The sequence below is a fragment of the Astatotilapia calliptera genome, chromosome 3 (assembly GCF_964374335.1).
Source record: "Astatotilapia calliptera chromosome 3, fAstCal68.1, whole genome shotgun sequence".
Taxonomy (NCBI): Eukaryota; Metazoa; Chordata; class Actinopteri; order Cichliformes; family Cichlidae; genus Astatotilapia; species Astatotilapia calliptera.
Genome location: NC_137424.1, coordinates 39,851,920 through 39,866,601, shown reverse-complemented (window position 1 = coordinate 39,866,601; position 14,682 = coordinate 39,851,920). Strand labels below are relative to the sequence as shown.

The window sequence follows — 14,682 nt, the reverse complement described above, 5'->3', positions numbered from 1 at the left end:
GGGTAGTTCGCAGGGGCGTACCTCACCTTGTTTTAAACCCCATTAACGTCGACTGTGTGATGATAATCGACGCGTATTCAAGAAGAAAATAATAATAATCTTGAAATAAACAGTATACGAAGAGCTTACGAATCAATGTTGCCTTTCTGTCTTTTTCTTTTCTTTTACGTGGAACTATTTTATTTTTTATCAGCCGCTGCGCATAAAGACGCGGGGCAGGGCACTGAGGAGGGATCTGTCCTTGTCATATGACCGAGGCCCAGCAGTTTGTGGTTAGGGAGGAGAAACCGAAAAACATGCGACATTTCATTGTGCTGGAGCTTTCGCTCCCGGTGATAAACCCTGAACCAAACACGTTTATTCACATTTCTGCAGCATGTTGGATTATTGTATGTAAGCACAAGTTACTGCGTATTTAATGGTGAACACAGTGCCTACTAAGTTTCCTCTAATTACTCGGGGTTTACGACTCATTACACCATAACAGACGAAAGAAGCAAATAACCAGGAGTTTTATCATTTACGCAAATTGTTGCTAAATGCTGGTTTTAGGATAACTTTGTGTAACTCTGGGAATTTACTGGGTTATTTTATTCACAATTTATATTTAAAAAAAGTTTAATATTTTGTCATGAACACATTTGGTAAACAAACTGTGCCTCCAAAGCTGCCACTCATACATCCTGAAACACTCACCTGCCTATTGCGCATATGACCCACAGGTCTGTGAGTCACATCCATGTGACATCACTGTGGTTGAAAACCTCATGATCTCCTCTTGTGCACAGTGATGACACAGATTGCATAGATCTAAAAAGTACTGCACATATTTTTGTTAGAGAAACAACCCTCTCCTGCTTCAGACCAGAAAGTTGCCTGATCATTATAGATAATATTGTCTCTTGTTTTCTTTGTTATACATTTTTTGGGGTTGTATTTTTACCCCTTAGTGTTCTAGATTTCAGTCTCATGGCTCTTTCACAGCAGGAACTTTAAAAATTAAAGTGTATACTCAGCTGATGTCAAATGCTGACTGATCTACATTATATATTATTATTATTTTACATGATATTCTCTTTTTTTTTTGCTGTACACACACTCACACCCTCCAGGTCCAGGTACTATCACCCCCAGAGGGGCAATCTGCCCCAAGACCCAGGAGATGTTGCCCTTTGCTCTGGGGTGGAGACAAGCACAACACCCCCGGTCTTGCAGCAGCAGGGAGGCCCTGCATCCCAGACCCCAACCAGACAGCCAACTCCTCCTCCCCTCCCCCCACCGAAACGGTGAACAGAGAACAGGGATGTGAGATTGATCAATGATAACATGATAGACTCTTCTTGGAGTGAGCTCGCAAAGAAATCCGCTCGATTTGCAAGGTGGATGAAAGCAAGGCAGGTTTAAAGGGGCATCTATTTCGGTTTTCCTAATTTTCTATCACTCGTCACTTTATTAGGTGTCTCAATTCTCTGTGGCACAGATTCAACAAGTTGTTGGAAAAAATTCCTCAAAGATTTTGGTCCACGTTGACGTGATCACACAGCATTACAGTTGCTGCAGATTTGCTCATCCATGATGTGAGTCTCCTACTTCACCACATCCCAAGCGTGCTTATTGGACTGCGACACGGTGACTGTGGAGGTCATTAAACTAAAGCAAACTTATCTTCGAGAAACCACTTTGATATCATTTGTGACATGGTGTGTTATCCTGCTGGAAGCAGCCATCAGAAGATACGTGCACTACTCAAAAGAGATGGACATGCTCAGCAACAATCATCAGGTAGGCTGTGGTGTTTAAATGATGCTCACATGATACTAAGGGGCCCAAAGTGAACCAAGATAATATTTTCCACAGCATCACACCACCACTAGCAGTCTCAACTGTGAATATAAGGAAGAATGGAACCATGTTTTCATGCGGATGGCAGGGTCAAATTCTGGGTCTACCACCTGAATGCTGCAGCAGAAATTTATCAGACCAGGCAACATTTATTTTTGTGAGCCTGTGCAAACTGTAGTCTGTTTCCTGACCTTAGCTGACAGGAATGGAATCCACTGCTGTAACCCATCTGTTTAAAGGGTCAAAATAACTTCTATTGCCTTTCTCCCACCTGCCTGTTTGCCCCCGTTTAGCAGGGGCAGCTAATCAGAAGACTTTTGGCTTAGAGGGAAGGTGGAAGGAAGCTTAAACTACTTGTTTGAGGGGATAAACTGAGGAGTCTAAGAGCGTAATAGGTTCCCTTTAATAAGGTGGCTGGAAGGAAGCTGTGGTCAAAAAGGCAAAATCATATTTACCTCTTTCTGCGTTTCAACCTTTAAATCATCAGTGAGAGGCAGGTGTTAGCAAACCAAAGCATATACTGTATCAGCCTTATACTGTGATTAGAAATCACATTCTGAAGTCTTCAGCTTGGGACAAAAAAAACATTCACACATCATCACACGCACAGCTATGGCTGGCTAGCAGATGTGCAACCAAATCAGGGCTTATAGTAGAGGACTATTGCACTGCATGCTTGATACACTAACAGTAAGAAAAACGTCGATACTTTTCACTGACAGTCATTCATTTGCAAAACAGTCACAAAACAGTACAAAACACTACCTGCTGATTAAGATTATGCAACATGATTGAGATGGTCAGCAGTTCTCCCAAACGGACTTCATGTGAGGATGTTTTATCATCAAGTAGAGATGCGTATAAAAATAGAAACGAGAAAACTAATTTGCATACTTTGTCTTAAAATTACACTTTTCTTCACAATTAAAACAAATAAACGTACACATAAAAACTTAGAAGCGATTATGGCCTGCAGCAGTGCTTAAACGCACAGCTTACATGAACAAGAACAGCTTCTGTTTTTTGTCTCAAGTTCAAGCTGTAGATAAAATAAACAACAAAGATGGGACAGAAAGCCATTGTCTAGAGCTTTGGGGACAAAGGTTATTCCAGTTTGAAAAAGCCTTTATCAAAACAAAGTTAGTCTGAGATCAGTGCAGTTCCCCGTTACACCACATGGTGGCAGCAGATGATTAACCAAAGTGTTCCTCTCACAGAAACGGAACTCCAGTGAAGTTAGAGCTGCAAAATGTTAGGGCTCAAACATGAAGGGTGTTACTCGCAGTAAAAGAAAACAAGCTGAATTGTAACTGGTCGATACTGACAAGTGTTTTATTAGTAACACAGACCTGGAGACAGAGCCAATAAGAAGCCGCTGTGAGCCTTGACAAGACTGACATTGTTCAGAAGGCATTTAAAGATGGAGCGTCTAATAGTTGAACCGATACAATAAAAAGGGGAATGGGTAAAAAAATAAAATAATAATAAAATAAAAAAAATGCAAAGGGGTGGGAAGGCTGCAAGTTTGAATCAACTAACAAACAAACTGCAAAAAAAAAAACAAAAAAAAACAAAAAAAAACAGGAGATTAAGTGCAATTCTTATTAAATGAAACCAGGATGGCATCAAATAGTTTTTTAAAAATGAGGCGAAGAAATTGTTGTGGTATTCAGAAGTCATATTAGCAGATATCATGGTAACAGAGAAACAATCAGATATGGAAAGGCGGAACGGCAGTCCGTGTATCATTACAAGCCATTCTTTTCTTTTTTTTCCTCACAACTTTAAAGTGTTTATCAGAGTCCCATGAAGAAGTTTGGGAGAAACAGTTGTTGGTTATGGCTGAGGGAAAAAGAAAAAGAGAAAAAAAAAAAAACAAAGAAAAGAAACTTCGACTTCTTGGCTATTTGTCCAGAAAAAAAATGCCTGTGGGTGGTATGTTGCAAGCAAGGGTCCATCAGTTACATCATTTAAATTGATCCAATCTTGCTGGGGGAGAAAAAAATAGAAAGTACCCTGGGAATTGATGACTCGCCGCTTGGGGTATGATGGTGATCTTAAAAAAAATAAATAAATAAAAAAAAAAAAAAAAAAAGGGGGGGGGGTAGTTTTCTATTTTCCCCTACTCAGTTGCTCCAAGAGGTTAAGACAGTAAACTGATGAGTTTGCTGAAGTGCAGTATGTTGTGATGACGAAGAAGAGAGAGAGAAAAAAAAAAAAAAAAGTCTTTGTTGCATCGCCGATCCTCCTCGATCTCCCAACTTTATCTTCAAATTTTTTTAAAAAGGACTAATGAAGTCAGCAAGCGTACTCCGACTCCATACACACACAGTCAGTATCAGGAGCGATAAGGCAGAGAGGCTCCTCTTTGTTTTGGAGAAGAAAAAAAAAAAGTACAAATAAAGAACCAAGAGAAAAAAAACAACAACGAAAAAAAAAAAGAAAAAAAAAAAAGCTGGCTCCCCCTCCCTCCCCAGTAGTTCGTGGGTTCTGTTGATCCCATACTGTTCATCCTGTGTGAGGCGGTCACCTCAGGAGGGGCTCGGAGAGGGCTGGTGGGTCGTCTACGTGGGAATGGAGGGCAGGGTGGAAGCCAGCAGAGAGAAGAGGCTGGTCAACAAGCCCGATCCCTCTCAATTCAGCCAATCACCAGAGCCGGTGCTGGTGGAGGTTTCGACTGAGGACGGAGCGGACATCAGCAGTGAACCTATGACAAACAGGAGGACATTTCAGTGTACTTGCTGCCATCGTAGCAGGGAAACCAATGCATGTTTAACACTTAGGACAAAAAAGCTCATTTATTTGTTTGAGTAAGATCAAAAGATCAGCCATGTTCACGCTGGCAAGTATTCAGAGTATTCCCATTGCTTCAATGCAACACATTAGCTCTCCTTTTCAAGAATTCAGTTATTTATTTACATTTCAGTTACCGTATTTACTGTGTAAATCTTAAATTCTGCTGTTCCTTTGATGTGACCAGAGAGAAGGATGCCACACAAATTCTCAATTTTTCTGTCTCCTTTTAACTTTTTGGCATGAAGCTGCCAAAAAGTTAAAAGTACATCCAGTCCTATACTTCTGTCAGCGTGTATGCCAAGTCAGGGAACGTGACGGCAAAGGTGATTGCTTTTATTCTGTGGAAGTATTCTTTGTGCAGCGGTAAAACAGGAGCAAAACCTCTGAAACTACAGCCAGTGACTTTTTGGTTCAGTCAATGATGCCAGCCAAAAGGAAACTGATGAGCCTGCTGCTGGTGTGTTTTGAGGAAAAGATGCTACCAATATCACACGCTGTGCAGAGGTAATGCCAGTGCACTAGAGAGGTAAACATGCAGAAGCTTACACACCCCATGGTCATATACCCAACATATACAAGCTAACTGCAAACCTGTGTTTCCTTTTCTCAGTAGATTACTTTTTCATATCAGTAATTATGTAATGTAACAAGTTACTTTTAACAGTAGCTTAATCCAACAATGGATAAATCAACCTGGTGTTAAAAATAACGTCTGACATACATATCCGAAAATCAATGATAAACACTCAGCATCTCCTTTGTTTACCTCATACATTACACACTGTGCAGGTTTGCCGTTAATTCAATTCTATTTTATTTATATAGCGCCAAATCACAACAACAGTCGCCTCAAGGCGCTTTATATGTTAGCCTTAGCTTTTTGTAGGAAACTTCATCCAGATGCTTGTCACTCTTCTGAATGAATTCACATGAGATTTCTTGTCTCACACTGAATAAAAACAGCCTTTTAAAGCAACTGAACTACTTCTAAGAGGAACTGCAGACAAAATCCATGAAACATTTTTTTTGTTGCTGAAACATGACGGGCGACTTATAAAGAGAAAGCAAGTAAAGCCACCAAAATAAAGAGATGATACTTTGAGTCCTTGTGGTCATATGAGGATTTAGTCTGGTGTTAACACACTGACAGCTTGTGAGCTTTTTGCTTTACATGTCTTAAACAACTCATTTAGAATGAGGAAGTATGCAAATAACCTTACAACAAAGTAAGCCATGCAAGCCAGTGTCTGCGTTATCCCTTTGCTTTCATGCAAGCTTTATTATGCATTTTACCTTAGTGCATCCAGCATAGGCAGCAAGTTAAGAAGTGCTGTGTCACTAGGGTCGCTGAACCAGGACTTGATGGGTATTGCATTGTCTGGAGGGCAGAAAACAGCCAGTCAGTTGTGTCAGAAAAATGGACATGGTAGTGATTTTGTGCTGCTTTTCTGAAGAAGCCACAGAGTGTTCAAGGAGCTTCGCACTTAATGTACTGCAACAGCATTTTACAACACAGGCCCTGAAGTGAAAACACCTTCGCTTATGTCCTTGTCACAAAGTTCAATTCTACCAAGACAAAGATTTGATTTAATTGATCTGTTAAACATGACCGAAAACAAGCAGCCCAATATATAACTCAACTCGTTAGCAGGTATCGTACCATTTCTCATTTATGTGTGTGTACTTACAGTGAGGGGAAAATTCAAATAATCCAGTGACCTTATGTATAATTAATACGTGTGAACCAAAAGCTTCAAACTACTCAAATGCTCCACTTCTGACAGTCAGTGAGAGGAACTATAACTAATATGGTCGTGTCATGCCCACAGCTCTAGCTGTGAGCACAACAGCCACAATCTTCTGCTGCTCACATGCAAAGGTGCTCTATGTGACCAAAATAACGTAGCTTCAAAGCATCCAAATAGAAAAACTTGCATCTATACTCTAAACCATTTCTTTCTTTGAGCTTGACAGGTCTAAGACGTACAAAACAAAGGCAGAAATTGTATTTATTGCACTGTAAATACATTAAACAACTTCTAATTAAACTTCATATAGACGTAACTAATGTGATGTCACTCGTGGTTTCTGAGATCTTGTTTTTGAAGCCCATTTACACTTTGAAATCTTACCTGGATGGCTTCGATAAGCACCAGGCGAGTTGTCCAGGATAACAATACTAGACAGGTCATCGTGTACTACAGACAAGTCTTTAATATAACTACCTAGATCCAATGTACAGTGCTGGGAAAAGAAAGAAAAAGAATTAAATATAATCATCTACACCAACAAAAGTCAGAGTGAAAGCAGAAACTCGATCAATATTAGGTTTAACACAGGCTGTCAGAAGACAGCGTAGAGCAGTACCTGTCTGTAGTATCTTCGTTTCAGAATGTTCCTGTTGTTATCCAGTTTGTCTGCCACTGCCGAGCCGTAGATCTCCATACTGGCTGTGAAAACCACTAGCTCATACCACTGGCTCACCTATATACACAAGAACATAACAGTCTATGTTCACAAATTACCATCAGTGTTCAGCAAGTCACAAAGGGTCAATACAAAAAATAAATACACTTTTATGAGTGTGAGTGTGCAGTACAATGGAGATTAATGACAAGGATGACAGGCAGGATTTAAAGGAGTGACGATGTTTGTGATTTACTGCTTGTTACCGTAGCCACACACACACATACACACTCACACACGGTTGTTTGAATAACACTCACCACTTCTAAAAAGAAGTCAACATGTGGCCTTTTATGTACGAAGAACCTGACTGGGTGCTTATCAATGACGACCTGTAAGGAAAGGGGAAACGGGTGGAACCAGCTCATTTAGGCAGAAATGGTATTTAAACTGGGAGTAACTCATGCTCATATATGGTTGGCCGCCCGTACTTTGAGGATGAAGTCCGGCGGTGTGCCAGGTCTCACTGTGGGCCTCAGGACGCCGTCATGATGAGAGTGGATCAGGGTCTCATCTAGGTCCAGAACCAGAATCTTCCTCTTTACTGCATCTGCATTCATTTAATAACATCAAGCTTCATTTAGCACATCTACACAAACAAAATTATTAAGAGAAATTAGGCTATGTGAAAAATCATGCACTTCAGTACAACATGTCGGTGTCAACAAGCAGGTTTCTCTTTTACTTCTAACATGTCAAATAGGGCTGCCACGATTAGTCGACTAGTCACGATTACGTCGACTACCAAAATCGTCGACGACTGATTTAATAGTTGACGCGTCGTTTGAAGTTTTGTAAGATCCCAAAAGACGCAGGAATAAGTAGCAGGATTTAAGAGTGTAATAACAAACTGAAACAGAAGATGGCAGCACTGCATGTACAAGGATGCCAGCTGCCGTTAAACCCCGAAGAAGAAGAAGCTGTGTCCCAGAATTCATAGCTCAGTTTCCAACAATGGCGGCAGCTAGTTAGTTTTAATATTACTCTTATTATTCTTTCTGGGTCACAAAATAAACGTTTAACATATTTGCAGGCGAGAATGTAGCTGTGTAAACCTCAAATATCGGCTCAGTTTATCAGGACACCACATATTTTCAAAAGCGCTCCGACGTTTTCGGAGACGTCTGTTACCCACTAGCTCGATAGCTAGCCAGGGGCTAGGCTCACTGGAGCCCGTGAGAACACCGGACTCCCAGCTAATTGTTTTCAAACCCACCGCCGTCTTTCGCTACTCAGGTTAAACATATATAAGTCACTTAGATAACTTAAAAATGTTATTGTTTGGTTTTTTTCAGTATTTTATTTGTTCCTGAGTAAATCGGTTTGGCTGAGATTAAAGTTATAGTTTTTACACAGCTGAATAAACGTCAAGCAGACAACTGATTATCAGAAGTGTGAGATGCTCGAGAATATACTCCGGTGTCCTGTTATATTTTAGATAGCAAGGAGTTTATTAAACTTCACCGAAACAATCTGCAAATTTCATTTAAATTTAATAAACTATCATCTTGTCTTTATTTTTAGTTAGCACAGACCTTAAACACTTAAAGCTGTAAGCTAATGATAGTTATATAAGAGCAGATGCTGCTGGTACAATAAGCTGTGTTTTACATCCAATGGATGATGATCTGATTAGTTGACTAATCGCAAAAATAATCGGTGACTAGTCGACTATCAAAATAATCATTTGTGGCAGCCCTATTGTAAACAAGGAACTGCTTATTTTAAGTCTTGACCCAAAAAAGGCAAGCCATTTTATTTTTTCCAGAGTATTTAGACTGCACAGCGAAAGGACAAACCTTTACAAAGTCATCATCAGTTTTGGTGTTGTTAACTTCCTCAGTCTTTTTTCAGTTTTAATTTTTAGAACAGAGTGTACCACCATGTGTAAAGATCTTTTTATTATTATTTACTGACTCTGATTGATGCACTTAAATGGTATGCAAATAAACAAAAGGAAACCCATTATGTGAGTTTCCTCTATGCCTGGTGAGGATATAATGTACTCCACTTTAATTCAAAGTCAACAAGAAATGATGGGCTGAGTAAGACTTGTTTATGAAAAGTATCTTATAACAATATTATAACACATCCTCTTTTATAATTAATAGTGGAAATTAAAGCCCTGACACCCAGGTGCCTTCATTTTTTTCCCCTCATCTCTTTGCAATCCCTGACTTGATGAGTTTCCTAATGTGTTTCCAGCCAATTCCAGTTACTTTTTCAGTAGACTCATTTATTCCCCCAAAGACACTCCAGCTGATTCCAGTTAAGCGCTTCGAGGACTGGGTAACCGTTTTAACCTTTGAAGCTGACCTTATTCGAATGCACAGATTTGGCAACCACACTGCCGCTTTACTTCTAGCAGAAATACCCACCATCTGCAGCTAAGTTAATGTACACTTATTCACTAGAGACTGGACCTGGATGTGCTGGTGACGTCAGCGGAATGAGTGAGAGGCAAGTAAAGTAGACTGAAATACAATCCTTCCTCTAAGTCAAGAGTGTGCTGTTGAATGAGCTCTCAGCTGACAGAAGGGAAGTTCATTCAGAGCACACAAACCAAACCAGTCAGTGCCTGAGCAAGTGGTGTGGCCCAGCCTGTAACATTTACATATCCTATCCTTTAATTCAAAGCAGAAAGTCTGTCTTTTTGTTTTGTTTTGTTTTAATCAAAGATAACATTGCATTATGTGGATGCTCACACGTTGATACTGTTATAATTGTTAAGTTTGTCGGTTGGTGTTGGTATATACAGCTAGTGTGCATCTACACATTAGGCATTCACAACTTTAGCACTGCTGTCACACATCTTGAGGATATCTATGGTCTATATACTAATCCTTCATCACTAAAGACTCTGCGTGCAATGCAGTTTATAATGTCAAAGACTATTTACATTATGCAGTGTTGACATTGCTGTTAACACCAGTTATCTCACTCATGACTGTATCAGTTCGCTTCACTGGAAAATATTCAGTCGACATTTACAGCTCTGCAAAAAAAAACATTTGTTTTATGTTTACAATTGTTCTTTTTTTTTCTTTAAAAACCAAATAAAGTCATCTAATTGAAATGCTGCAGTGCCAATATACAGCCAAATACCTTTTGTGCAAAACCACACTCTGTTGTTAAGCTGTTAGTTGGTTAAACAGCGCAAAACAACAGACCTATGCAGCAAAACAGGTTTATGAAAACAATTGACAAAAAGAATACAGCTGTGCATGAACCCATTTAATGCAACTTAATATTTGTATCTATAAAAGAAGGTCATGGGAAAAAAAAGTATCTAAAAGCTAGTGTGATTTTCCTTATGGGGAGAAGCCAGTCAGTTTGACATAGTGGCCATTTAGTCTTTACTTAAAGGTGAACATGAGGGGGATAGTTTCCAAACTGTGCATCTGTTCCAGAAAAAGTCCCAGTCAGCACAATCACTTCTTACTTGACAAACTTGTTTATCACCTTCTTCTGTCCACATTACAAAGATGCTTTTATGGTTCCTTCATTTTGTGGCCAACACACCGATGTGCCTTAGCGAAAGCATCTTTAAGACTTAGCAAGATAAGCTTTTATACAGAGAAATACCATGAAAACAACAGTGTACTCACTGAGCCTGTTTCTGGAGATGGGGGACAGGGGCAAAGTGTCGTATCGCACCGTCTGATACTGGATTATCTGCAAATGAACACAGGGAATCAAAAAGCGAATTCTCAATAGAAAGAGCACATACTGTAGCATGCACTAAACACTTAAACGATGACTTAAATATACCACGACCAGAGCTTAAACTGTGATATATTTGACAATACCATACATACCAAGTACACAGAAGCCTCAAACCCCTATTTACAATCGCTCTGACCTCAAAGAACTTTTCATGTGATTTTACAGAAGAGGAAATGTTTCATCTTTTAGGAATCTTTCAGGGTATAACAGTAAAAACGGAAAACTAATTGTGCTTTGGGGTGATAAGAGATTTTACCAGGATCTGAAATTTTTATTTTTCAGCTGCTTAAGATAAAGCATTCTTAGGAAACCAGATAAAGTAAGGGGACAGAAGAGGGCACCACACTGAAATAACGAAGTGGCTTGCGTCCAACCCATAGCGCTTCCTCTGCTGTGATCCAAATGACTACAGCGAGGATCCTTCCCAGTGCCGCTCTTGCCCAGGGGCTCTGCACTTTTCTTCACAGGGCTATTTTTATCCCCCCCAGCTGTCGGTGGGTGTCAGCGTTGCATGGGGCACACACAGAAAGGGAGACTCACAGGGTGACTTTGACTGAACTGCTTGGTACCTGCCTTAGACAGGACCTCCCTCTATGCCCCCCCCCCCCCGCGCTTACCTGGCAGGGCAAGCCTGGGAGAAGCCTACTGTTGGAAGCAGCTGCTGGGTACCACGGGGGAAATCTCACCCCCGACTCAGCTCTCTGTATCTTTAAAAACATCCATCTGAAAACCTGGCACGCACACATCCTGTGCCTCCAAACTAAGGCAACAATAAACAATAAAATGTGGACTATTTTTATTTGTTTTTCCTGCCCATCATCTTAAAAAAAAAAAAAGATTAAATTTTACATCAACATGTGCAGGGCTTTTTCCTGGTTTAAAACTGGTCTATGGGGGGGGTGTGACTGTACACCCAGACAAAAGTGCCCTGCATAGATATATCTTAAATGACAGATGCCTGCCTATTGTCTCATTATTTCTAACCATTAGACAAACAAAATTCTTTTAGTTACTAAATTAAACTCTTATTCAACAAAGATTACTTCACAGTCCTGATGTTTCCCCTTAGGGATGAATCAAAACCTTGTGGTGGGTGCCCAAATCTTTCAAACGCAGGAAAAACCCTCATGTAGCAGCGGGCCTCTGTTTCCTTTAACCAGAACACTCAGGACATAATTAATGACTAGAAATGGACGATGGCAGCAACTAACATTTTTTCCCCTTAATTAATTTGTAAAACAATTTAATTAATTGGTTCGTGTTCGTTTCAGAGCTGAAGACAACATATTCAGGCTGCTTGTTTTGGATTAATAAAGACATTAATTTAACCATTAGATCTGCAGAAAGAAGATACAGCGGATGATTTGGAGCAACGCTGCTTTAAAAAAAGTATATTATTCATTAATTAGTTATGAAAACCATTGCAGATTTATTCTTAATCAGCTAATCAGTGAAGTACAAATATCAGCTATGTAAGCTGGTAGTTATTTTTTGCTTAGCCAATTGTTGCATGCAGAATGATAAACACAACGATTATGTAACACTGATGTGGGTAAGATTAATAACCAACCACCTCGTCATTTGTTGACATGGGATAGCGTGCCTGGGATTATGACCGGTTCCTAAAATACATAATCCAATTAATCTTATCTTCATTTAGATCTACGTATTGTGGATAAACAAGAGGTTATTATTAAGTGTAGAAAACTGGTTATCCCAGTTGTGAGAACATATATACACACACACTTCCCTCTAAACAGCCCCAACCCTAACCCCGCCATATCAGCATAATAGATGCCCTGCACTTGGATCATCATGACAAATTTCCAGTGCATCACAGACCATGCACAAGAGAGCTAAACTGCGAGAGAGAACGAGAGAAACAGAGGCAGAGAGAGGGAGAACAGTGCACTCTCTGTGCTGACTTAATCCCTCTCACTTCAGCCACAACATGGACTGAACTATTCACACTCAGGGCCTGAGGTGTTACTGCCACACAATCAACTACAGACAAACCTCTAAACAGCAAGATGATTACAACACACGAGGCAGTCCTCCAAGCTTTGTTGGTTTGATATGGCGCTTGAGCCGAAGTCCACTCATGTTACACCACATATGCACATCTATTAACGACACCACGACACCTGCGCATATGTCTAAGTTACAAACCGGTGGCTTATGTCACCTTAAATGCCATGTTTATTGTGGAGGCATTTCTGAGCGATTGAAGGTGACCTGCACGCTTAATGCACTTTAAATTTAGGGTTTGTCTGTAGCAGTTTTCACTGAGCACTGCAGCCGGATAAAGCAGTCCTGCAATTAAAAAAAGACAAACAAAAAAACGACACAGTTTTGAGGTTTGACCAATCATTCATAAATGAATCTGCAACAGTTTTGATAACTTATCATGCAATACATGTGGGGGGGAGGGGGGGGGGGGGGGGGTAATTATCGAAAGGTTTTAGATTTAGAAACATTTTGACATTTCTTTTTAAAAATTTAACTAGCCTTTTAGGTTTTAGACCATTTAAAGACTTGTGACCATAACCTAAAGAGATTTGACAAGTACCAATTTAAAATGAGATAATTAGTGGAACTTCTAAATAATTAATTAAAGCAGTCATGAGGATATTTTGGCGCACTTGACTCACTGACTCTGAATCTGTCTGATGCTTTACAATAAAGGTTCAATTTACTGTTTTAACTAAAAGAAAACTTAATTGTGGAAAAAATAGTTGTTATAAATAATTAAGCAATACTTTTTGATAACTAACTGGGAGGCTGAGGCTTCTGACATGTAAAAAACTGTCATAATATTATGACATCTCAGGTGGAGAGCGCCAGTAATTTGGCTCTCTGAAAACCAACCAAGCTTTTCATCAGGTGGGTTTCATTTAAAACTAAAACATTCAGGCACACTGGGGTCATGGCAGAGTAAAGACTTGCACGGAAAAGTGTCACACATTATTCAAAGCCCCTCTCACCGTTCGTAGGTGCTTCCTGAGGATGTACATGATGAAGCCCCATATTCTGGACGTAACGCCGAGAAAAGTGCGGATGCCAAGTAAACACTGCCGGGTCTTCAGCATGTTAATAACTAGGCAACGCGGTTTTCACCCAAGTTGCTGGGAAGGGGTAATTACTGAAAGGACTTGCTTACCACAGAGTCAAAATTCTGGTGTTTAGCCACAGCCGCCAAACTAGCAACTCTTAATTATTGGAGAGGCCAAGCAAACGTGTGAGTACCTCGCTCTGCACAATTGCGGCACAATTAGCATCAAACAGGGTAACTTCGCATTGTAACGGTGACAAGCAAACGATGAGGTGGTCGAAGAAAAAGCCGGAGAACGACGACTGCTGCTGTGTGGACCTTAGCACGCAGCTCGTTGACGTTGACAAGCTAGCTCAGGAGCTAGCTGTATGTATACCAACTACCGTTAGCTCGTAGCCACCGAGCTACCGCTAGCTCGACAGGGTGACCACCTTGAACCTTGGAGAAAAATAGACCACAAAAAAGCTGTGGGGTCCTTTCTTGACAGGCACCACTTCAACGCGACTTGAGTCTGTGCGGCTTCCGAATGGAGACAGTGTTGCAAAAGTTCCCCAAAGACTAACCGGGCCGGTTAAAATCAGTTTGTAGTCCAGTGGAAATCCGGAATGAAACTGCGAGCCGCCATCGCCGCCTTGCCGTCACTTCCGCGACCAGCTTGGTTGCGCGCAGCACGTCCACGTGGAAAGAAAACAAACCTACGAGGACGAGCATGTCAGCTAAAACCTTCAAATTAACACCTTTTAGTTTGCTCTTTAGCTCTTCAGCTGTACTCTTACATAAATACTTATGGGGAGTTTTAC

The 14,682-nt window shown here is 40.4% G+C and overlaps 1 protein-coding gene across 1 annotated transcript; it reads right to left on the bottom strand.

The window, feature by feature from the left end:
* Positions 1–3,156: 3,156 nt before the first annotated feature.
* Positions 3,157–14,545, bottom strand: LOC113018705 (CTD nuclear envelope phosphatase 1A). Its single transcript, XM_026162024.2, has 8 exons — positions 13,815–14,545; positions 10,713–10,779; positions 7,536–7,654; positions 7,365–7,436; positions 7,006–7,122; positions 6,771–6,882; positions 5,932–6,016; positions 3,157–4,549 (listed from the first exon to the last, which is right to left on the bottom strand). The coding sequence occupies exons 1-8, from the start codon at positions 13,917–13,919 to the stop codon at positions 4,489–4,491; spliced, it is 738 nt and encodes a 245-aa protein (XP_026017809.1). The 5' UTR covers positions 13,920–14,545; the 3' UTR covers positions 3,157–4,488.
* Positions 14,546–14,682: the final 137 nt, after the last annotated feature.